Source organism: Podarcis raffonei, chromosome 2 (assembly GCF_027172205.1).
Source record: "Podarcis raffonei isolate rPodRaf1 chromosome 2, rPodRaf1.pri, whole genome shotgun sequence".
In the NCBI taxonomy this organism is placed as follows: Eukaryota; Metazoa; Chordata; class Lepidosauria; order Squamata; family Lacertidae; genus Podarcis; species Podarcis raffonei.
Genome location: NC_070603.1, coordinates 83245997 through 83271467, shown reverse-complemented (window position 1 = coordinate 83271467; position 25471 = coordinate 83245997). Strand labels below are relative to the sequence as shown.

Below are 25471 nucleotides of genomic sequence, written 5' to 3'. Positions count from 1 at the left end.
AACCCCCCCCCGCCGTGTGTGTATCTGTGTATGTAATTTATATAAAGTGAACCAAACACCATATAGTAGTAAATAATTATTACTCTAGAACTTCCAGTGATAAAACAAAACACAATAGCAAAAGTGAGGTGAAATATTCAACAGTTGGGCTTCTTTCTCTGGTTGCTGGATGACTGGGAAACTATTGTTTTTATTGATAATATTTATCCCTGAAATAGTTCATATTTCATTTCTGAAGTACTGAAGAGGATGTGGCACTCATTTTGATTTTAGGCTAGTGTCTAATGTCAAGGTCAATATCTTTCCTTTTTCACAGCTATTTCGAAATCAATCCTTTGTTTATAGGGATGTAAAATGCAAGTACATGAATGCTAGTGGCTAGATACTTTTTTTAAAAAAAATCCACACTTTGGCATGCCCAATTATAGATGTATTTTTGAAAAAAGAAGCACATCTATACAAAATATCAATTTGGCATTCATATGTTAATGCTGTATTTTTAAAGGATTCATATTTTCTGCCAAGCAGTAAGTGTTTGTAAAGATTTCACAGAGGGTGAGGAATTGAGAGTCATAAATAACTAGAACACGGGTGTCAAACACAAGGCCTGCGGGCCGAATCCGGCCCGCCAGACCTCGTCATGTGGCCCGTGTAGCGCCGGCCGTTCTACACAGGAAACCTCCACTTTACATGCATTCAGGAAACCTCCACTTGTTTTTATATTGAGCGCATGCCATCCTGTGATGTGACAGATACAACCGGCCCTTTGAGGGTGACCAAACTGCTGATGCGGCCTCCCAATGAATTTGAGTTTGACACCCCTGAACTAGAAGCTATCAGAATAACATTTTAATAACAGCAACAAAGTAGCAGCCCCCTTTTGCTGCTACAAGTCCCAGCAAGGTAAAAATACCTAGAGAGACTCCCTAACAACTAGTCAGGTCAGAAGAAGTCCTAAGCTGTAGCATTTGATAAACAAGCAAGGACATTCCAGTCTTAGCTCTTTGAGGTATCATATTAGACCTAAATGCTGAGATTGCAGTAGGTCTTGGGTACCAATGGTTTTGCATTGTGTAATTGCTCAAACTTTACACCCACTGAGCCAGATATATTTTCTTGCTAGTGTGATTAGGGATAATACAGTTCCATAGAAATTATTTCAGTTAGCATTAGAATCAAAATGGAGCAGTTTAATCCACTGGAAGAAATGAAAAATACTGCTTTTGAATAAACTACAGTCTATTCAGCCTCATGTAAACATTTATATAAATGCGCCCTGTCGGACTTTCCTTTCCATTTTTTCAGTGGGAGGGGTATGTTTCTAAAGCTGGACTAAGATTAGCTGGATGCAATACATATTATATGTATCTCCTAAGAGCACAATAAATTGTAATGCGGAAACAAAATACTGAGGCATTTGTGCAGTCCCCCCCCCAAATTAGGGATGTTTTAGATTTCTGTCTGACATTCTTGGTTAGAGCTCTCAGAGAAGTATATAATAAAAGCATTATAAACACACACACACACACACACACACACACACAAAAACCCTTTCTAAAATCTTCCAATTAACTGTAATACAAAGCCAAACCAACAAAAATAGAAAACAAGAATAATGAGTTTATTCCAGCATACACTAAATAGTTCATCAGATCATTTGAACATCAGAAGATGAATTCCCTCTGGAAGAGCTCTTCCTTTTCCACTTTGCGAAAGGTGAGGGAAGGTTTGGCTAGACCTTACTAGGATTTGTTTCCATTTACTGTGGTTGGGGCAGGAGTAGCAAATGACTGAAAGCCAGTCCTTTGCAGATGAACTCAGAGCGTTGATGGGGACATATGGGGAAAAGTGCTTCTTAAGCTAACCAGAGCCCGTACCATTAGTCTACAGTCCTCCACACACTTACCCAAGAGTCAACCCCAGTGAAGTCAACGAAAGTTACTTCCGAATAGACAAGTTTACGGTTGCACTGTTGCTGTTTTAAAGTTCAAAGCTATTTCTTGAATTGGCACTGGTTCACTTTATGAGCTGTGGTAATGGTTCCTTCAACTGGCCGCAATCACAAATCTGCATACTGTATTCTGGGTGAGCGAAACATTAAAGTGTCTGCATGAAAATGCCCCATATCTCATGCCAGTAATTCTACTTCCCTATTCTATAGTGAGGTTCCTTTCGTCTGAGATTGTCGAGGGATTTTATATGTGGCTTAGCTTTGACAGTCCATAGGGGATACTTTGTAGGAAAGCCCACCGCCCACAATGCACTCAGTTGGAAAAGAACCGCTATATGTTCATAGGATTTTATCTTTAGGGCTGAGGAAAAAAAATATAGAAATTGGGGCTGCCTTTCTTCTTCCCCAGACCACATAATAATTAAATAAAGGCATATTATATCGATGTATGCTTCCTAAGAAATCCTAATTATATTATAATGTTATAGGGTAAACATTTAGAAAATGGAATATTTGTGTACAGGGAGTGTAAGTATGAAATAGTCCTAAATCAGACAGTTGTATTTTCCAAATGTAATGACTTATATTCAGTCCAACTCTGCTAATGCAAGCCACCCTGCTAACACAGTAGACCCTTGTGCCAAAATCTGCTCTTGTAAATCAGACACCAGCCCCCAGGTACTTTTACGCTTTGGACTCTTAGATTTGTAATTAGGAGGAAGAAACAAGGCTGGAGGTTTTATTTGCACATTCATTTATGGGAGTGCTTACTGGTTGTTTTATTTTATTTTTTTAAGAAACGGGTATAGATTGCATCACTCGTTGTACCATGTAGCACTAATCCAAGTAGAATATAAAGAGACAAAAGCATGCATACCAAGTGGCCTACAGACCCTTACATAGGTTGCAGACATACAGAACTTGTGTTTTTGCTTGCAGTCATGGCTAATGCTGTTCAGACATTATGAGGATTATCTGTGTCCTTGGGGGAGTGAGCATCTACAGCCGCGAATTTTCAGGGGGAGGCACAAAAACAAGCGAGGAGTTATTTTTGATGCATTCCAGAGATAGAGAAAAACATGTAAATAATTGGGCTTTAATCTGAAAAGTTCTGTTGAAGCATTTAAAAAATGTTTATTTCAGTTAAGCATACCAATCAGGATGACAGACTGCAAGGGTTCTGTAGCCCTGAAGTCAAAGCCAACGGATAAGATGGTTGTGCAATCTGGCATTTGGTGTGCTGCTGTTAGCAGAATAGTTAAAGAGAGAGTTGCTAGGGTTGATCTGAGATGCTAGTGCCATAATGATTCCACCCCCTGCCGCCTTTTAACCAGACACCTAATCATGGGTTTGACCTTGGTCTTTGACATGAATGGCATGTTGCAGTTGCTTTAGAGTCTGAGGGCATCTGAATCCCATAGGAGAATGCCACCATGAAACATTGCAACTTAGGACACAGAACTGCATTGCTGTGTTTTTCCATGGGTGCTATTTCTTTGAAGTGTTTCCATACCATTCAGTTGTATTCGCCATGATTAAGTGGGGACATAGCTGTTGTGACTGTCATTATTACAGGGATTATTGTTATGTTTAGTTGTCTGATGCAAGCATCTCAGACAGATTTACAAGTACAATTTGTACATCTTCATTGTTGCAACTCAAGGAAACACCCAAGCTGGTCAAAGTTTTATGACTTTGTTGATATGCACTCAACAAACAGGACCTTGAAGTGCTCACAATGCATTGATAGTGGTTACTCCAACAAATTATTTTCAGAATTAATTAGCAAGCATTTGTCCCTCTTAATGCTTCAGATGTCCCCCATACCTATTCTGGAACTAAGCATAAAACATGTTTGTCCTTTTTATCTCTCACATACAGTATAGAGGACTGAAGCACATGATAAAATAAGCCTAACAGCTCTAGAGTATCCAAAGGCAAAGTTGGCAGTACAGATGTTTTAATGGACTGTCAGCTTTGTTTTAGTACTTTGTGCTTTGTTGTCCTTCATGGTATTGTGTGGAATCTAAATGACACGCACAGGGTTGTGCTGGAGTGGGTGTGTGAGAAGCGTTTTGTGTTTCCTTTTTCTTATGCAATGCAGTGTTTCCTAAATTTGGGTCGTCAGCTGTTTTGGACTATAGTTCCCATCATGCCTGACCACTGGTCCTGCTAGCTAGGGATGATGGGAGTTGTAGTCCAAAAACAGCTGGAGACCCAAGTTTGGGAAACACTAAGAGGTCTTTCCTCTTAGAAGGCAAGCAGGCCTTCCAGGAGCAGAAGATGCCTCCTCCTCCATGGAAGGAGAAACCTTAGGCCCAGGAGCTAAATATGGCCCTCCACCCTTTCTTTCTGGTACTCTCCTTAGTCATGCCCCCTTTCCTCCGGCCACACCCCTCACTGTCCCTCCTTTGCACTCTGCCCAAGTGTTTTTGTCTGTCTGCAATGTATCCTTGAACTCTGGCAATGCCTATGATACTACCTGGATGGAGAATGGGGTGTGTAAGAGGGACTGCAAAACTAGCCTGGTAACATTTCCATGTTTTGATCTGCTCCTTGTTGCCTCCGACCCCTCCACTGGTGTATGCTCCGTGGAAGGTTTCCCAGAAGAGAATGTGCTCCTCAAGCTGCAAAACTTTCCCTGTCTCTGGTTTAATTCCACGGTGTCTCGTGTTGTTTTTACTTTGTTAAGGATAAAAGTGGCCAGTGTGGTGAAGAAAACAGTGGATCTCTGCCTACAGTTAATGGATCTTGGATAGCAGTGATATCTGACTAGTGTTAGCCAGTCAAAGTGGACAACACTGAGTTGAATGGATGAATGGTCTCACTCAGTCTAAGTATGTTCCTAAAACTTTGCCTCAAAACCACCTTCTGGTTTGCATTTACTGTATTGCAAGGGGTCAAACCTTGTGCACGGGTTTGTCAGTGCTTAAGTTTTTTTTTTACAGCTTTTACATAAAGCATGCCACAGTGTAAGCTATTGGCTTAAGATTTGTGATAAACGCTTTTAGTCCTAGTTGCAGTCATCCTGACATTTTTATGATATGAGCTTTGATATGCAGAATAATGAAAATTTGACCTTGTTTAAGATTATTGTGTACTGGTAAAGGATTGATTGGACAATTTGCCTGCAGGAACATCCATTTATTCCCATGTTGTCTAGATCTGATAAAGCTAATCACACATATCACATTGCCACAAATCTTTTTACTGTGGTGCCAAATATTTTGAGTAGTAGGAAGTTCGAAGACTTCTAGGCATCTTAATATACAGGAGAAGGAACAATCAAATTCATTTATTCAAGTACTAAATATCACATATATCTGAATGTAACAGCAGCTGAAAAAATTATTGTGGGTGTTGTCAATCCATATTTGAATTGCAGAATGTGATATTTGGGGTGGGTGGGAATCTCTAGAAGGCATATATTTATCCTCTCATTTTTGTAAAATTTCATTTTTGCTTGATGGCACGGGGTCAGCCTTACATAGTAAAACCCTCCAAGTAGCGACCAAATATATCCTGTAACTTGGCCTATGAGTTGCAGATGGTCTAAAAGTGCTATCCTATACATGTCTGCTTAGGAGTAAGCACCATGGGAATGAATGGACTTACTCCTATGTAAATGTATATTGGATTGCAACTTGTGCCTTGTAGTTTTTAAAACCCTTTTTTGTCATTGTGAATGCTTTAATGGTGGAGTTGAAAGTAAGAGACAATCACAGTCTTGTTAAATTATGTGCTAGATTTGCCATGAGATTTACATTTCTTTGTATGTTATACCAAATCCTTTTTGTTTTTTAGACACATACTCCCTGAATTCTGGATTAATCTAGGTTTCTCACCTGGTAGATTCTATTAACATGCTAATGCTGTCATGTGGAATTTTTTCAACCTATACTTACCCAATGCCCGTAAACATTTATCCTTGTAACTCCAGAGATGATTGTAATCCACATGTGTACAGTGAAACATGAGGCTTGGTAAATGCATACTGCTCACACTCTGACAATACACTTGAGTCCAAAGTCACCAATATTCATTCAAGTACAGAATAAACCGCATTTGGCAAAAACCTGCCTGCTAAGTGTTGAAAAGTTAATGGAGTTGAGAAAACAGGACTTCTTCCAAATAGAAAACAGGACTTCTTCCAAAATGAAAATGAACAAGAATTCCCTTCACTGGGAGGAGACTCTGCAGAGGTATGGTGGATATTTAAATTGTGTGTTTAAGCCACTGCTACTTTGTGCTCCAAGATCAGCACATGCCAGGGCTTAATTTGCGCCAGACTATTCTTCACCTATGTTGTACTGGAGGACAGAGGTCTGACTCCCTCACTTCACAGCACCTTGGAATATAAACCCCAAGAAAAGAAGAAAGCTCCCATATCAAAGAAATGTGATATAGAAATGTGATCAATCAGTCCCCACTACCTATGGAACCATGAGTATGGAAGTGCACAAATTATGATGGTGAACTTTAGTGAAAAGAGGACTGTTTGCACAGAGGAAGTACTTGATGTTGGAAAACGCCCTGAGGGTGCCCCTGCAGCCCCGAACTCCGAGCGTCCTCCAGTATACACAGCTCTGGAAAAGGCATTTCCCTTCTTCTCAGCGCACTTCAGTGACATAGATCAAATGATATATGTTAAGTTGTGGGTGAACATATCAGACGACACAGCGATTCTTCAAACAGCTCTTGTTTATTCACAGGCCAGGACAGAACTGAACTGAAGGGTTCAGTCAGCCTGTTTATATAGAGCTCCAGTACAATGTAACTGTAACAATTTTCTAAAACTATCCAATCACTGAACGTCACTTTCGACCCCTTATTTGCATAACTATCTACAGTATCCCTCTGCTGGCCCAGGGTGAGAACTTCAATACATAACACCATATGCACAGTAATCTTCTAGCATAACACAGCAAGAAACATGAGACATTGTAGAGCTAATCTACGTATTTATTTACACACTATGTACAGACAAATGAATCATGGCGCCCTCTCTCTCCAGCTTGGGAGGAAAAACCGGAACAAGTAAAAGCAAAAGTACAGTACAATAGTACATACAGCGGAAGAGATAAGACTGTCTTCCGTTCCCACAGTGTTCCCAGACAGGCATGTGATTTACACCAATCTCATCTGCAGCATCGGAGGCATGAAATACTAACACTTGACACACAAACGAAAAACTACAACTGAAATTAAAAACAAAGCAGGAAGGCCAGATGGATGACAATTGTGTTATCTGAACCCTCATAGATATTTCTCCTTAGGACTTCAGAGATACAGACCCCATCAGGATTCACTGCTGTCCACTGTGTGTTTGTTGGTCACCAGAGAGGGTTGGTCCATGCTTCAAAGCTACTGAACGTATTTTCTCTCATTCCCTTATGCATTCCAATACATGCAAAACACTTCCAGCATCCATGGCCACATATTATTTCTCTCTCCTCTTGGAATATGAAAAACTGAACTGGCTTAACACCTGTCCTCAACAGATTGGAGTTGCAGTGTCTCCCACACAGGAGACATAGGGTAAGTATGCAGTTTGCATTATGGACTTATTGGGCAACAACCTTCCCCTATTTCATTTTTTTATTGCCTGTTAATCCCAACCTTTCTTCAAACTTGTTCAAGCTCTTTCCAAATGGCAAATGGAATCGGAGCAATCTTTTTTAGATAAACACTAAATGCTTCGCTTAGTTATTGCTGTTGCTGTCCAGTCATCACCAACCCATTATTCTCTTCAGGAGCAGAGCTGGGGAGTGGAACAAACAGAATATGAAGACAGAATGCAACAACCTAGATGGGATAAGTGAGTATTGCCTTAAATATAACATTATTTTACTGTTATTCCTTAAAGACAGTGCAAACATCAGAGGAACTCCCAATGGAAGAGTGGGAAGCTGGGATAAGGCATGTGGAATGCAAGGACACCTAAATGATAACTCTCTTTCTCACATACAACCACAGATAAGCACCTAGTCTCTGGATATATCAGTTACAGCTGCTACATTCATTATTATCACAATGTCTCTCCTATTTTCCCACAGGAAACCAGAAAGCCATCCAACATGCAGAGAAGCAAGGGTACTCTCCATTGAATGCCATGAAAGATGCAAGCATGGCCTACAGTGGCAGCAGAAACCAATGGGAAGCCAGTTCTTTCTATGTGAGGTTTTCACTGTTGGCCTCCCAGGGCTCCTGTGTTTTTCAAAAGTGCACAGTAGATGGAAATCTAACAGGTTTCGCTGTGCTTTCCACGAAGTAGCAGCAATGAGGGAAGTTGCACCTGTAACTCCACTGCCTGCCACACATCTTGTACAAGCATAGAGGCCCTGCAAGAACAAAAAGTTGGCAACCACATTCCTCTGTGAACTTACTCTACAACTGATGCTGATTGATAATTGCTGTGACTGAGCTGTGTCTCTGTTTTGATTATGGCTAGCTGATTCCTCCCTTCACCCCCCACGTGTCTCAACGCGGGTGTCTTCCTGATGGGTCTGTCTAGCAGACTTTTCCCTTTATCTGCTTTGCTTACATCTGTTTTAGACTATGCTTTTTGTTGAGTTGATTCACATGCAGATATTTTGGAATAGCCAAGTAGCTAAACATCATTTAACAATGAAATATGTGAAATAAAGTGCTACAGCTTCTGTTTCATTTTTCCACTCCAGAAGGGAAGCTCTGGTCATCTTTGTGTTCTGTCTTCTTCCTTTTTTCAATACAAACTTCATTCTTCACTTTCTTAAAATACTTCTAACAAACAATCCCGTACATCCCCACACCCAACATTCCGCGCATATACAATGTAAAAACCATACAGTCAAACATTTTCTGTGTCCCTTCTTGAGCTTGGATTTTGCTCAGAATTATGACTGACATTTTAAAACTTCTTAATGAGCTTTCCTGGGAGCATGCTGCTGTGACAATTCAATACTGTTCTGTATCAATAGTAATGTTTTTAAAACATTTTCATTAAATCTTCAACCTACTTAGTCTGCACTTCCTTTGCAAAATTGTGCTTATCAACTTAGAGAAATGCTAAGCTAATTTTAGAATAATAATCAGACAATCTACTGAGTTCTTGACTATTTGTGGGCACTAATTTGAAAGCTATATTATAGGAACGTGTGATTTACCTTTTTAAAAAATAAAAAATAAGGCTTAAGTATTTTATGTCTGGGTAAATTTGTTTTTTTAAAAAATAGTTGAGCAGAAAGTCAGTATTCAGTTGATTAGACTGAATTGTTGATTAGACTTATTATTGCAGAAGCCTTGAAAAAAACAAGGAAGTTATTTAGAGATGGAATCAGAAGAACTACTGCATACAGAAGTTTAATTAAAAGAAGTAAGAAGGCACAGATTCTTTTTTTTTTTAGATATGAACATGGATATACTGTTAAATGGAATGTTTTCTATCAGAAGGTTTTATTACATCAGGGATAGGTTCTTGCAGTTCTTGAAATACTAGCCTGTGAACAATCCTGACGTTTCCTTTCCAAGCTCTCACTGTAAACGGAAAAACACTGGAGTTAGCATTAGTGTGATTCTCAATAACATCAAATTATTCTCTCTAACTCGTCTCTAAAGAGTCAGATGCCATTTAGTAGTTTCTTCATTTAAGAGTTTTGGACAAAGTATATAAAAATACCACTGTTACAGATCACAGATCTGTTTAGAATCGAATTAATTCTGTACTATAGCTCCTGAACATTTTACAACAAAAATTAGTAGGCAGTTTAAATGAGAACTACAACTAACTCCATTTTAAAAAAAATCTCAGAAAGCCAATTGTTTTAAATATTCATCTGCAATTCTGTTGTTATAGTTTTTATTCCTTGACCTGCCATATCATTTTAGAGGATCTACCTGATTATCAAGAGAATTTAGATTTGTTGGAATTAATAGTTGGCCACATATTTTGCAGCAGGGTGTGGGGGAGACACACCCTGAGGTAAATGTGGTCTACATGTTGTCTGTCAATCTGCAAGCTCTCCACAGATGCTGACCTATGTAAGTCACAGTATCCTAGAAATTAGAATTTCTAGAACTGTATTCATTTAATGGAATTAATCATAGCATTTTTTTCAGGCAGTCTTCTCTTACCGTGGTTACCATTGCCTGAGGGAGAGTTGAATGAATGCTTTCTGGCTCCGCCTTCTCCATCACATCACTATTGTTGCTCTTGCAGCTCTCAATGTGATTGTGGTTTAACTTCAGCAGCTGGTTTGTACATAACACTAAGTCTAATATGAACCATAGTTAATGTTAATCGTAATAACCCTAATAAAGCTGAGGCATCACTTAAACCTTGCTCTTTTTTACACAACCCCCCGTCCCCAATGCTCATTAAAGCAAACACGCGTAACGAAGAACTGCTCTTGACTCAAGGCTCTGCAGTTTTTGGGCACTGATAATTCTCTAACCATAGTTACGAGGAGGTCCAGCATTCTGCACAATGCTGAGGAATGGTTAAATTTAAAGTTTATAAACCAACTGCCCTTTAACCATAGGTAATATATCCAAGACATTATGAGGTAGCCTGGGTGGGGGGTAGAGCTCAGCAGTGACTCCTGTGGGGGGTCTTCACCCTGGTCCGCTTTTCGGGCACAAATTAGGCCTGCCTCCTAGACTGGATTCTCCTAGTTGGATTCTCAGTCTCCCACCCTACCTCCCTGTGTTTTTGCTTTATTTTGTAAACTGTGTTCTGTTGGCTTATGTGCAGACCTTGCTATGGAAGTTTCGGTCACTGTATTTGGGGCCAGGAAGAAAGTTTGCCTTCAGACAAACTGACTGGTCTGGAGGCAGGGGCATAGGAAGGGGGTGTGGGGTGTGTGGTCCGCCATGGGTGTCATCCTGAAGGGAGCCCCATGACTCCCCCAAGCCCAGCGAGCAGGTGAAGCGGCAAAGCAGCTGCTGCGGCTCTCCCCCTTCCCCGGTTCACTGTAGGCTTGGAGTCGCGGCCCCCTCCCCTGCTGAATGTCACCCCCTTCAGCCTGAAGGGGGGTGATATTCAGCGCCCTCCTGTGCCAAGGATTGCACAGCTGCTCCAATTGGCCCCTTGGGCAAATCGCCCTGCCCCTGGGTGCACAGCATGTGTGCAGCTCCAGGTGCCGGAGCAGCCAGCTCCGCCACTGTCTGGATGTTTCCGCCTGCCTTATAGAAATTGTCACAACTTGGGCAGATAAGGCATTGGGTAGGTTCCTTAGTCTGGGACATGTGGGGTATTGTATGTCTTTGTTGACACCCCCCCCAAAAAAAACAACAACAACAGAGTATCCCGCAAAAGGGATCCTGGGGGAGATGTTTCTGTCCATACGCCCAGACTGGGGCCAAAGGACATAACGTTCCCCAAGGTGGCGATCCTGATGGTTTGCTCCTATTTGATGTAGGCCATAGGACAATCCTATACCAGGATTGACCTCTGGTAAGCAGTCAGCAACAGGGACGCGGGTGGCGCTGTGGGTAAAAGCCTCAGCGCCTAGGGCTTGCCGATCGAAAGGTCGGCAGTTCGAATCCCCGCGGTGGGGTGCGCTCCCGTTGCTCGGTCCCAGCGCCTGCCAACCTAGCAGTTCGAAAGCACCCCCGGGTGCAAGTAGATAAATAGGGACCGCTTACTAGCGGGAAGGTAAACGGCGTTTCCGTGTGTGGCTCTGGCTCGCCAGAGCAGCAATGTCACGCAGGCCACGTGACCTGGAAGTGTCTCCGGACAGCGCTGGCCCCCGGCCTCTTAAGTGAGATGGGCGCACAACCCCAGAGTCTGTCAAGACTGGCCCGTACGGGCAGGGGTACCTTTACCTTTACCTTTAAGCAGTCAGCAAACGGGCTGACTGATTGGAAACTCCCAATGCCTAATCCCAAACTCACATCTCTAATATAAAGTTGTTTTAATCCGAGAATTTTGTCCTGTTGTTCTGTTCCTTACTCGCATGGCACCTGGCAGTGGGCTCACTGCACCTGGGCAAGCAACCTACAAAATCCATGCTCGAGTCAAAATGTTTTAAATTGCATCTTAAATGAACGTTTTAAATGTGGCACGATGGGTCAGGGCATCTTGCTGCCAAACCAGAAGGTTGGTAGTTTGAGCCCACGCAGGGATGGCTGTGGGCAGGATTCCTGGATGATTCTCGGGCGTCCCTTCCAACTCTACATTTCTGTGATTCTATCAGAAGAACCATAACAGAGAAACTCACATATTTAAAGGATCTTGCCATGGACAGAAAAAAAACCCCACGGGAAAGCCTTTTGTTCTGAAGGGAACACTATGGCCACTGTGCTTGAAAAGTCTCTTCTCTTTTGCAGTTCTGAGTCAGCGTTAGGCCCTTTCCCAGCTGTCTGTGGGCTGACATTGATCTGGAACCAAATTTGTGCTTTCCTCCATCTGAGATGTGTCTGGAACAAACCCCGCAACGTGGCATTTCTCTAATCATCGTTAGAATTAAACAAGCAGAAAGGGTACCTTTCCCATCCTTTTTGTAATGAACACTTTCACCCTTAAGCAGATACAGTGGTACCTCGGGTTAAGTACTTAATTCGTTCTGGAGGTCCGTTCTTAACCTGAAACTGTTCTTAACCTGAAGCACCACTTTAACTAATGGGGCCTCCTGCTGCTCCTCCTGCGCCGCCGGAGCACGATTTCTGTTCTCATCCTGAAGCAAAGTTCTTAACCCGAGGTATTATTTCTGGGTTAGCGGAGTCTGTAACCTGAAGCGTATGTAACCTGAAGCGTATGTAACCCAAGGTACCACTTTACATTAAATTATGACCAAGTAAATGATCAGATTTTTCAAATACCATTGGATGTAAATTTTAAAGCTCAGTCAAATTGGGATGGCGCAATGCATTGGCACCTTTGTTATGCTGTGGAGGTGTTGGGCTGCTATTACATATGCCCCAACGTGCTGTCATGTTATGGCTTCGCCATTTTTTACCTAGGACTGGTTGGTGCGTGGATGTGGGAGATGAACTTCATTCCTAATGGAGACGCTATCCACTGATGGATTAGAAAGAGAAATGTCTAACTTTGTGCACTTTTGTGCAGCTTAGTCAGGACCACAACACAGGAAAAATAAAAAGTGCTATCACATCTGCATTGAATGGAAGTAGAGTGAAATGCAATGAACTTAAAACCTTAGCTTTTTGAGCATTTGTCTCGCTTAGCATGCTTGCCAGCAGAATAAGGATAAACATCCAGACTGAGGATAAGATAAGGAGAGCCCTGCAGGCCCATCTACTCTAGCATCCTGTTTTCACAGTGGCCAACCAGATGCCTATGGGAAGCCTGCAAGCAGGATATGACCACAACAGCACTCACCCCATTTGTGCTCTCCAGAAATTAGCATTGAGAGGCCCACTATCTCTGATACTGGATGATATAGTCGTCTTGACTAGTAGCTATTGATAACCTTATCTCCATGAATTTCTTTAATCCCCATTTAAAGCCACCCATGGCTATATCTTGCGGTAGCAAATTCCAGTTCAACTATGTGCTGTGTAAGGGATATGCGCTTTTGTCAGTTCAGAATCTTCCGACATTCATCTTCATTGGATCACCCCAAATTTCCATACTATGGGAGGCAGAGAAAGATCTACTTTCTTCGCACCATTTACGTACCTCTGGCATGTCCTCCCTCTTTTACTCCTCCTTTTTATAAACGAAAAAAGCCTCAAATGATGTAACTTTTACTTTCAGGGGAATTGTTTCAGCCCCATGATAGGGTTTTTTTGTCCCCCCCCTTTTTAACCTTTTCCAGGTTTACAATATTATTTTTGAGGTGTGCAAACCTGAGTATTCAAGAATATAATTGTATAATCGCATTATGATACTGGCAATTTTATTTTCAATCCCTTTCCTAACATAGAATTGTCTTTTTTCACAGCTGCTGCACAATGGGCAACTACAACTCCAAAGTCAAAATCTTGGCCAGTCACTGCTAGTTCAGATCCCATAAGTGTATATGTGAATTTTTTTTGGGGGGGGGTGCCCCAATGCACATCACTTTATACCTGCTTACATTGAATTGCATTTGCTGTATTAATTCCCCTGCAGTTTGGAGAGATCCTTATGGAGTTCCTCTTAGTCCCTTTTGTTCTTATCACCCTGAACTATTCCATGTCATTGGCAAACTTAGCTACCTCACTACTCACACCTAATTAGATCATTTAGGAAAAGGTTGTATGTATTATAGAAACTTCATAAAATATTCAGACTGTAATCTAGGTAATTGTTTAATCAAGCTATCTTCCACAGGAGTTGAGAGGGGGGAAATAGAAATTACATTCCCGAAAAGGAGCACCGCAAATAGGCATAATGAATACAACAAAACAAACCCACCTTCCGGTTACAGAGCTAATTATACACAGAACAATGCGTGGCTTGTTGGAAACTTAGAAACGTTTGAATCCAATTGGAAGGGTTTTCCTATGCAAAATAATAAACTGCAAGTCACTTTCTGATCTTCTCCAGAATTCCATTGTCTGTTGCATTTTACCATCAGGAATAGGGAAGAAAAGCTTTTAAGCAAGTTTGATTTATACTGCAAACAGGAAAAGTATTATGAGGGAAGCCTGCATCTTATGATAGACATCTAGGAATACTTGTCTCTGAAAGCCTATACATCTTTGACATAAGGGGTGGAAACTCTGGCTTGTGTCCATGGACGATGTATGACACTCAGCTCATGTGCCAATTCATCCTAAGTGCCTTTGGGAGCTGTTCAGTTTTCAAACATAATGTAATAGTTGTTGATGAGCTCTGACAGGGTTGCTCTTTTGCATGGCCAACTCCCCTCCCCCCAGCCCTGATATAATTTTTGGCAAATGCTGAAGACACACCTCTTTACTCTAACCTTTGATACCTGAGATGTGTGTTTTGAAGAGCCACCCTATTCCTGTGCTTGTAATTTGTTTCAATTATTTTTCATTCTGAATTTTAAATTGTTGTAACCCCACTGCCCCGGGACCTGCTGGTGAAGAGCGGGTACAAATGCAGTAAGGAATTTATTGATAATATTGAATAAGGATACAGTAGTTAGGTATTTTAAAGGCATTATACATTAATGCTTAAACTTTCTCAGTTGATTCAGCTCACTCTAACTTTAGGCTAATCTGGGTGTTACTCTCAATGTGGAATTCCAGAAACAGCTGCCATTTTCACTCCTGCATTTGAAGTTACATATTATTTGATATTCAGCATCTTAATAGACATATACAGGGCATAACCCAGCCAAGGATAAGCACTTTTAAGTCCCATTGGTTTCAGAGGGAGAATTAAATACAGTCTTAAAATATCTTCCAAAAAAGCAATGGTATCTAAACGTTTTTAGCTTTGGCTACATAATAAACTTCGTGATTTACAACACAATCCTTGTTTAGTCGTTTAGTCGTGTCCGACTCTTCGTGACTCCATGGACCAGAGCACGCCAGGCACTTCTGTCTTCTACTGCCTCCCACAGTTTGGTCAGACTCATGTTTGTAGCTTCGAGAACACTGTCCAATCTCATCCTCTGTCGTCCCCTTCTCCTTGTGCCCTCCATCTTTCCCAACATCAGGGTCTTTTCCAAGGAGTCTTCACTTCTCATGAGGTGGCCCAAGTATTGGAGCCTCAGCTTCACGATCTGTCCTTCCAGTGAGCACTCAGGGCTGATTTCCTTCAGAATGGATAGGTTTGATCTTCTTACAGTCCATGGGACTCTCAAGAGTCTCCTCCAGCACCATAATTCAAAAGCATCAATTCTTCGGCGATCAGCCTTCTTTATGGTCCAGCTCTCACTTCCATACATCACTACTGGGAAAACCATAGCTTTAACTATATGGACCTTTGTTGGCAAGGTGATGTCTCTGCTTTTTAAGATGTGTCTAAGTTTGCCATCGCCTTTCTCCCAAGGAGCAGGAGTCTTTTAATTTTGTGACTGCTATCACCATCTGACAACACAATCCTATGCATGCATAAAAGTGCATAGAATTGCAGCACAACTAAGGAATAAACTAGACGAGATGTTAAAAGTGGGACTGAATTTAATTTATGTTGGGAGGTTTCTTCTTTAAAAATCACCAGTGCCCTTTCCTCCCCATTCAGAATCAGGGGGAGGGGCCTGGCTGTTGTAGTCTCAATAGAGATTGCCTTGCTGCAGCTGCTCTTAGACACTGAAGAGAACCTTGAGCAGACACAGCACTTCAGCTCTGCTTCCTTTCTGTACTTTGCCTACTGATTGCAGCATCTGGGCTTCATGAAGCATGGGACCCTCACCTGTCCCAAGCCTCCTCCAAGAGCTAGCGAGCCCCACCTGGCCTGCTAGGGAGCTGGGCTGTGGGCCTCTGCCTGCCTCAGCCTCCTAGAAGGTTCCGCCTTCTGCTCCCTACGCCTCAGAGCCCACCAAGTTCGTGGAGACAAGGGCCCCTCTGGCTCTTGCAATGGGTCCTGTTTTGGTTCCTGTGCACTGTCCCTGGGGCCGGATTTAGGTTTGATGTGGCCATAAGTTACTAAAGGTAATGGGGCCCTTTATATTTCCAGCTGCCCTTTGTCATTAACAAATTGTCACTGTTTTTTGTGTTGGAATATATGCTATATGGTAATTTAAGGCCCTAATAGGTATCTAAAGCCATTTGCCACTGTTGCTGTTTGTAGGTTTTATTTTATTTGTTTTTTATCTTATATTTTGGAAACGTACATCCAGTTTTTTCCCTTTACATTTTTTGGGCCCTCCCGCCCAAGAGAGTGGGGCCCTAAGCTTATGGCTTGTTTAACTTATACGTAAATCCGGCACTGACTGTCCCCCATCCCCATGCCATCCTCCATCACGCTGTGAGTATTTCCTACATTAACCTCTCTTTCCTCAACCCACCCCAGCTACACCCCTTGCCAGGATCCTCTTCCTCCTCCCCATCGTACTGCCAGTTCATGACACACTGTGATTTTTCACTAAAGCAATTGCTGCTCATGGGGCACATTGCAATAGTTCCTTGTGCATAACATAAGTCTATGCTATATGTCTCGGATCAAACCTATCCATTCTTAAGGAAATCAGCCCTGAGTGCTCACTGGAAGGACAGCTCCTGAAGCTGAGGCTCCAATACTTTGGCCACCTCATGAGAAGAGAAGACTCCCTGGAAAAGACCCTGATGTTGGGAAAGATTGAGGGCACAAAGGAGACGACAGAGGACAAGATGGTTGGACAGTGTTCTTGAAGCTGCAAACATGAGTCTGACCAAACTGCGGGAGGCAGTGGAAGACAGGAGTGCCTGGCGTGCTCTGGTCCATGGGGTAAAGAAGAGTCGGACATGACTAAACGACTAAACAACAATAAATATGTCACAGGGAAGGTGCAATTAAAAAAAAGGAATCTGCATTATGTCCAGAAGGTCTTTACCTTATACAGCATTTGTTTATCCTTCGCCAGTGAATGGCACATGGTCTGCCCCTGAAACTAGCCACAGCGGGTGCTGAGGGGGACCCCAAACTCCAGCCAAGGGGTGCAATGTGAGCTCACAGAAGGCAATTCCAATAGCAGACTTGCAATGGTAATGAGAATCCAGGGAATGGAATATGCGTGTGAGTGAAAGCCTATAGTGAAAGCAGAGGCAGCCAGCTATCAGAAGCTTTTGGCGTCTTACTTCACGAGCCCTGTTCCGCAAATCCCCTGCCTTTGATGATCTTCCCCCTCCCCTGTGAGTTACCCTGCTAGTTGTTCCTCTTGCTGCTTCTCTCCCTGCGTATTCATGCCCCATTCCCCCTTTTCCTGCATCTGTTGAAGGAAGCAGTGCAGATAACAACATTCTTTCCTGAAAGCTTATCTTTGGAACTGTGCAGATATGCACAGTTTTTCACGCAGAAGTAGCTTCAAAAATAGCTAACTAACTAACTAACTAACTAACTAACTAACTAACTGGGCAGATTGTCATGGCCATTCTGCCAATGGAAATACAATGGAGAATAAAACTTCTCCCTCATATTTCTGCTGTAAGGTCAAGGATGGGTTGTGGGCAGGAAGATTGAGGAAAAGGGATGGTAAACTGTTTCTACAAGAAGGAAGCCACTCGCACAGACCTTGTAAGTAGCACCTTGAAGCTGGTGCACATGAGATGAAGAGCAGTACCAAAATCCAATAACTCGAAAAGTTGGCATAAACCTAGTCTGAGAAATCCTTGAATAGAGGTCCAGAAGTAGTAGTGTCAACACAAACGTGGGGCAACATCATATGCATTGTAAGGAGGCAAGGACTGATAATCGCAGTAAATAAGACTAATTTAGACCTGTGTTGAAATTGTTTGTTTACTGCTACAAGAATTAAAGATAAATAATAATTCTAAAGCCTTTTAAAATACACATTTAAAAATTGTATTTAAAGCTCATAAAGCACTTCAAGACTTCAAAATCCACTAGGAATATTGTATTGTGTAAGAACCTTCACAGTTGCCATGGAGATAATAAAATAACTTGAGGTAAAAAGTATAAGGTCTGATCCAACTCCCCTTATGCACATTCTGGAGAGCAGGGGTGTGTGAGGGGGGACTTCTCAAGTTCAGTACATACACAAAGCTTTCTCTGACCTGGAAGTGGATGATACAGCCCTGACTGCACACAGTTTGTTTTTTAAAAAAAACATACATTGCAGTGTATCATCACACTCTGCAGTTATCCCCATAAAGAAGACTGGGTTTGTATTGAAGTCTTATAATGTTGTGTTCTTGATGCTCTATAGCAGGGATGAGGAACTTGTGACCACCACCCCATGTGTTCTTTCTTGGACTCTATCGTACCTGACCATTGGTCCTGCTAGTGAATGGGAGCCCTGCTCCATAGTAACAGCCTCATTATTGCTGATTTATTTTGTGCTGATAAATATCTGTAAGGTTCTTTCAGAACTTGGCTGGGAGGCAGGATAGAAATGTAGGTAACTAAATAAATAAGGAGGTGACAGTTCTGTTTATTGGGAAACAAAATTTGTTTCATAGAAGCAGCTTCTTGCTGCTGACGTCCAACAAACCAAACTGTTGTTAATGGATCACCTCAAACTGAAGAGTCCAGACACTCCCCTATACACAAAGGGATGGAGGACACTACAGTTCTGTGATTCTATGACACGTCTCAAGGAGGCAATATGACAAGTTTTTAGATTTGCCATTTAGAAGCTAGAAGGGTGAAAGGAATCTAGGCTTCTCCTGGCTCCTGCTCCCTGGTTGCCAATAGGTATGAAACACTGGGGTGCTCATGCAAAGGGAAAATATTGATGAAAGCCCCCCGCCCCAAGCTCACTATTTCCTTGGCATTACTCTGAAACAAATGGAGCCAACCTGATGCCCTCCTGATGTTTAGGATTGTAACTGATGGTTGGTCATACTGGTTTGAGCTGGTGGAAGTCAATGTGCCCAACATCTGAAAGGCATCCTGTTTTCTACCCCTATTCTAGGGCTGATGCCTTCTAGGCAGGCAGGCAGGCAAGCTGGCAGCTTGGCAGAGGTGAAGACAGGCAGAGATTCATGCAACCTTTGATTACAGAGCAACAAGTTGCTCAAACTGAAGAACTAGCTTGGACTCTGCAGTTGTATAAAGTGAGACCATATTATCCAATTGTCTGCTTGAGAGGCTTAATTCTTGCTGGGCTGAAAGGTACTGTATTGTTGTAAACTTCAGACTAGCTACTGCGGGATTAATTTCTCTTTTCTGTCTTATTAAGAGCTGGATAGGGTATAAGTTGATGATGGTGGATGCTTTTTCTCAGTCACTGTGGGCCAATCTAGATATAAAAGATTCATCTCTGATTTCTTTTTTCCTCGCTAAAAGCTGTCATGGGTGCAGCTGACTTGGTCTGGAGCCTTAGCACAAGGGGAAGTTAAACCCCCATGCCAGTTCTGCAAGCTAAATTGCTTCTCAATTAGCTATAGAGGAGAAACGTTCAGGCACCTGTGTGCTTATGTTTTTCCCTCCACGACTAATACAGGTGATTGGAAAGAGGACTGCAGAATGGGGAGGGAAATTTCACTCCCACCCTTGGTACCACAGTCCTGATTCAAACTGGACCCCTGTTTGGAAAAGAAATAGCTGTCTATGATGCATTCACACATCACAGGTGTCTAGTTTGGCCTAATGTAGCATCTGTAAGAACATAAGAAGAGCCATTAAGTATCAGACCAAAGGCCCATCTAGTCTAGAATCCTGTTCCCATGGTGGCTGATCCAAATGGCAATAGGAAGTCCACAAGCAAAATGACCAACAGGATTTAGATTAGGGCATCTAATGGGATACTTTGATTACTGTTGAAACTGAATGATAAATAATCTGATTTGAACAGATAATGAAGAATGAATGGAGTGCTCAAGCACGCCCTGTGAAATTCTCTCCCCGTCAGATGAATATAAATAATTATATGACCTTCCGTAGACATCTGAAGGCAGCCCTGCATTGGGATGTTTTAAATGTGTGGTGTTCTTGTGTTTCTGTATGTTTTGTGGGAAGCCACCCACAGTGACTGGCGCAACCCAGTCATATGGGCAGGGTACAAAAAACAAATTGTTGTTGTTGTTATTCCATTTCGGCACTTTCCTTTCTGCTATTTATAGAAGCACAATCAATAGTTTTATGGCAGACAGTAGTTAATTAGCCCTTTTTGGGAAGGTGAATGAAGCCTCATTAGCTCTATCGAGAATCAACAATTCAATGATGTCCCTGTCGTGGTCAGTATTATCTCATTTTGAGATTTGAGCCTGAATCATACTTTGGCTGCAAAAAATGGCCGCCTCTGTGGTGGCATCTACCATGTGCACTGATCTCTCAGTTGCTATCAGGAGGGCACCCACTGGGGTGTTTAGCCAGGTGTTCTCTTTGTTCCTACTGGTTCCAGGTCCTTTGGTTTCTGTGACCGATACACTGTTGTTTTATTGATATGTTTTTACAGCATTATTTCATGTGTGAATTGCTTTGGTTCCCCTTTTTAAAGTTATGCGTATGGTTGGCAAGTTGACAAATGGCTTCATGAGCTCACTGTAACAGACTAGAACATGAGACAGACATGGGACAGGTCCTAGTTGAATTCAGAATTAAGCTGGTCATTTGCACATAGTGAGAGAAATAAAAGATGATGGATAGAGGTGCCAAAGCCAATTGTCATTAGCAGCATACAAAAAAATTAAAGGGTTTTTTGGGGGGAGGGGCTGCATGGGTGTGAATCTTTTATTTTTAAAAAATATCTAAACTTCCCTTTAATTTGAAATAGTAAATAGCTATGTATATAGTATTCTTGTGTTATTCTCAACATTTCATTGTGGCTTGCACACGGAAACGTCACAATGGATTATGCTTTACATCACTTTTCTAATTACACACCCTTGTGCAGTGAAAACATCCTGAATGTTTGCTATAGGTAAACATTCAGATCCTTAAAAATGTTAATTTGGAAGTAGGTCTTGCTGAAATTAGTGGGGTTAACTTGCAAGCAACTGAAGTGCAAGTTCCAAAAATATCGTATCATGAAAGAAAAGACGAGCCAACATAATAAAGCTACTTTGGAGCTGCATCGATTCACTATATAATTACTATTCTGAAAATGTCAAATTTGAATGTAATGTCTGTAAATTGCTTGTTTCAAATATCAGTAGAAAAACTCTTTGAGTGGTGAAGTTCTGCAGAAGATTTTATGTGACATTTCCACCCCCTGCCGTTTTTTTGAATTAGCCATACAGTGTTCAACATAATTGAATTACTTATTTGATGCCTGGACAGAGAGGCAGCCGTGTTGTAATCTCTCTCGGTCCAAATGCAACATGCTGCCTTTGTCACCGTTGACATTAATTATTGATAAAGGTTTCAGAAATAGCGCATGTGCTGGCAGCCTTGCCTGTAATATAAGATAGAGGCTGCAGAGATGCTAGAGGGATTTATAGGCAGTGGTGCACCTGTAGCATTTGGGCTTGTCTGAAGTTTGGATTCTGCTGTGAGCTGCCGAAGATCTGCATCAGTGACAAAATAAATGATGGGAAGATGAGTCGCCAAGCTTACTTCTATCGTGTCCCTCCACAGGAACTGCACAGAAGGACCCAACTTCAGCCTGAGCCAGCGAAGACGAAAGCTCTTCAGACCGTCATAGAAATGAAGGTATGGACTTTTAATGCTTGCCGGCACACTTCAGTTTAATGCGATAACCACCATTAATGCCTGCTGGCTGAAGCATGAAAGGATTCCTAGCTTTTATTATAGACATGGGTTTGCACAGCATGACTGTGTCACATTGCCACCCACATTTTGTTCCCAAATGCGTGCCGTATCTGTTAAACATCCCATACTTCGTGTGGGATGCTACCACTTTGGGCAAAATATGATAATATTCATTGTCTCCCAAAAGGATATCATTTTTCATTGTGCCGTATTTTCCTGACAAATAAAAAATATTGCACTCTTTTCTCTCAGCCAGATATCATTTTTCTCAAGCAACTTGCCTGCTGACATATTTGTAGCAAGAGACCGAACAATCTGAGTTTGCAGGTTTTAGGGACCGGGAAACAGAAGTGGCTTTTCTGAGCAGAATAATAATACTTTAGAAGTTTCATGTTTTGTCAAAGCAGACTTATTATTCTCCATTCTGCTCCATAATCATTCTTCACACCTGTTGCCACCATTCTTAATTCAGAAGGAGACTCCTTTGGGCAGTAGGCATACTATGAAGTAAAATTGTATCAAGGTATGTTTGTCTGTGTTACAGAGCATGCATATTTTTAACAAATATAAATATTTGGGACGTTGTACTCCTTACTCAGTACATACGGGAAAATATATAGATGCAGGTACAGTAAAGATAATAGTAATTATAGCAACATTAAGATAGGATCTAATCAAAACTATGTTGATTAGATTTAGACAGCTATTTACATGACAGTATGCACCCCCCCCAGCACTATAAGCAGAATGCATTTAGATCTTTACTTCATTTATTCACATAGTACTTCAGTGAGGTAGGTCACTATTTCACATATTGGTACAGAGTCACGTGCACTATTGATATAGTGATTTGCACCATTTCACTGTTCATTTGATCACTCTAGCTCTCACTCCTTTGAGTTGTTTTTAAATTTGCACCCACTTTCAACCAGTTACCATTTTGAGGCAAGGGGTAAGTCTCAATGACACGAAACGCTAAAATGTTTGTGCCTCAGGGTTAGACTCATCAGTCATGGGCTCCAGTGAACACTATGCGTTTGACAAACTGCAAATATTCTACTTTCTGGAAATTTTTTGGCAACGGAATGTCTGGCAGAATTCTTTCCAGTTTGCTCAGTCCCATGTAAATCCCTCTATTCAATGATTGAAAGCTTACCAAGTGACTTGAGTCAATTACCATCTCTCAGTCTAATCTACACATTTATTTATAGCCTTAAAAAAAGATATAACATAATAATACTAATAATACTATTTATATCCCGCCCATCTGACTGGATAATGCAAGCAAGATATTCCAGAGAATTGTTCTGAAGCTAAAGGGAAGAGAGAGAGAATAATGTGTGCTGCCTCAAGCTCCTTAGAGGAAAAAGTCACATGCTGCAATACCATTGGCCCAGGAACCAGTCACTGTGGTAGTGAAAAGGGCCTTGTGGGCAAGAGCCCCCTGAATTAGATAGATCCTGCAGCGCTAGGGCCTATAGAACCAGAGCTAGGACCCTTTGGCTGGGCCTGAGGGGCCAAGTGCCTCTCAACCTGTCTTGCTGGTCTGAAGGCCAGAGAGTTGGCGCTTTGAGCCTAGGAAAGGTGTGCTGGAGGCAGAAGCTTAAGAGGCCTCAGCCTATCTCTATCTAGCTTTTGTCAAAGTAAGTTGCTCGCCTGGAGCTCTTTGGGCTGTTGTAGCTGGGGCAACACTTCACTTGCCCCGTGGGCTCCTTTACTGGACTCCGAAGGATGTGGCCTTTCTTCTTTCAACCCCTCCCATGTGGGTAGGAAAAGAACACACCCAAGTGTTTACTTTCAACTTCATAGAATATCAGCTTGTTAGGTGGAATTCCAGCGTAGTGATAAATGGTGTATGCATACATGTGGGGAACAAGGTCTGCACCCACAACTGGACTTTCCCTTGTGCACCTGCTAGACGAGGGGCCAGCAAACTTTTTCAGCAGGGGGCCAGTCCACTGACCCTCAAACATTGTGGGGGGCTGGACTATTTTTTTTGGGGGGGAATGAACGAATTCTTATGCCCCACAAATAACCCAGAGATGCATTTTAAATAAAAGCACACATTCTATTCATGTAAAAACACCAGGCAGGCCCCACAAATAACCCAGAGAAGCATTTTAAATAAAAGGACACATTCTATTCATGTAAAAACACCAGGCAGGCCCCACAAATAACCCAGAGATGCATTTTAAATAAAAGCACACATTCTATTCATGTAAAAACACCAGGCAGGCCCCACAAATAACCCAGAGATGCATTTTAAATAAAAGGACACATTCTACTCATGTAAAACACACTGATTCCCGGACTGTCCTTGGGCCAGATTGAGAAGGCGATTGAGCTGGGTCAGGCCCCTGGGCCTTAGGTTGCCTACCCATGTGCTAGACCCATTCTGGGTTTACTCCCCACCCTCCAGAGCAGATTTAGGGGGCACGGGGGAGGGGTTGGAAGCCCCATTGTATGAGTGGACCTCATTCCATGCATGTAACAACTTAGTAGAATCCTACCTGTTGTGTTATACAAACCAGGGGGGTGTAGTGTAAAATAAACTTTGGTCAGTTTCAGTGCAAGCCAGCTTTGAAAACTAGTTATGAATCAGGCTTGTTTAACAGACCAAAACTCTTTGGGTTTGTTCCTGATACCTTTTTTTTTTTTACACAGTACTAAGATAATACTTTCTGGACAGTGATAACATAATATATAGATATTATATATATACTATCAACAGGGCTCCTAGGTATACATGAAAGTTTTATATCATGTATTTATTTATTTTTTACTTAAACTTTCTCAATTTAATTTTTTAAAAATCTAATTGTCAGACTTTTCCCATATTTTTTTTTCACCTCCTGAGTCCTGTCTCCTTACCAAGATCTCCATTAACCCCCTCCCGCATGCCGGAACTTGCCATGTCCTTGCAGTGGCTAGTTTAACACTGCTTCTGTGGTAAACTGGTATGATGGTGTCCTGGGCTGAAAGTATGGGTCCAGATAAGTTATCCTGGGTAGCTGCAAGGTTTCTAGGTATGCCAAAAATGCTGACGTTCCAAAGTAATTGGCCATGGGGCTGGGGCTGGGGGGAGTCCGTAGGGCACTGCTGGGATAGATACCACAAGTGAACCCACCTCGTGTTTTGTTTGGAAGCCCAAACATATTTTTCCTGGCCCACCTTTACCTTTACTCCAATGATCACACACCTTATCCTGTCATTGTAGGTACCCTTGCCTTTTTCATTGTCCCCAACCTTCTTTTCATCAGACTTGTGGGTTATCCATCTGTTCTTCCTCCAGCAGTTTGTTTCTCAGGGGACTTCCTACTTTGCCCCCTTCCTTTAGCCATGCTGCCTCCAAGATACCTATCCCT

General features: G+C 42.0%; 1 protein-coding gene and 1 long non-coding RNA gene across 11 annotated transcripts in view; both read left to right on the top strand.

Moving 5' to 3' along the window:
- The window catches only part of ERC2 (ELKS/RAB6-interacting/CAST family member 2), a 527327-nt gene that overhangs the window by 108004 nt on the left and 393852 nt on the right, over positions 1-25471 (top strand). For all 10 annotated transcript variants that reach the window (XM_053377860.1, XM_053377861.1, XM_053377857.1 and 7 more), the window contains one exon: positions 21972-22046. In XM_053377860.1, the coding sequence (XP_053233835.1) occupies positions 21972-22046 (75 nt within the window). The remainder of the gene's footprint in view (positions 1-21971; positions 22047-25471) is intronic.
- LOC128408319 (uncharacterized) lies at positions 6125-9110 on the top strand. Its single transcript, XR_008329034.1, has 3 exons — positions 6125-7489; positions 7705-7769; positions 8008-9110. It is a non-coding gene; the product is annotated as an uncharacterized LOC128408319 (long non-coding RNA).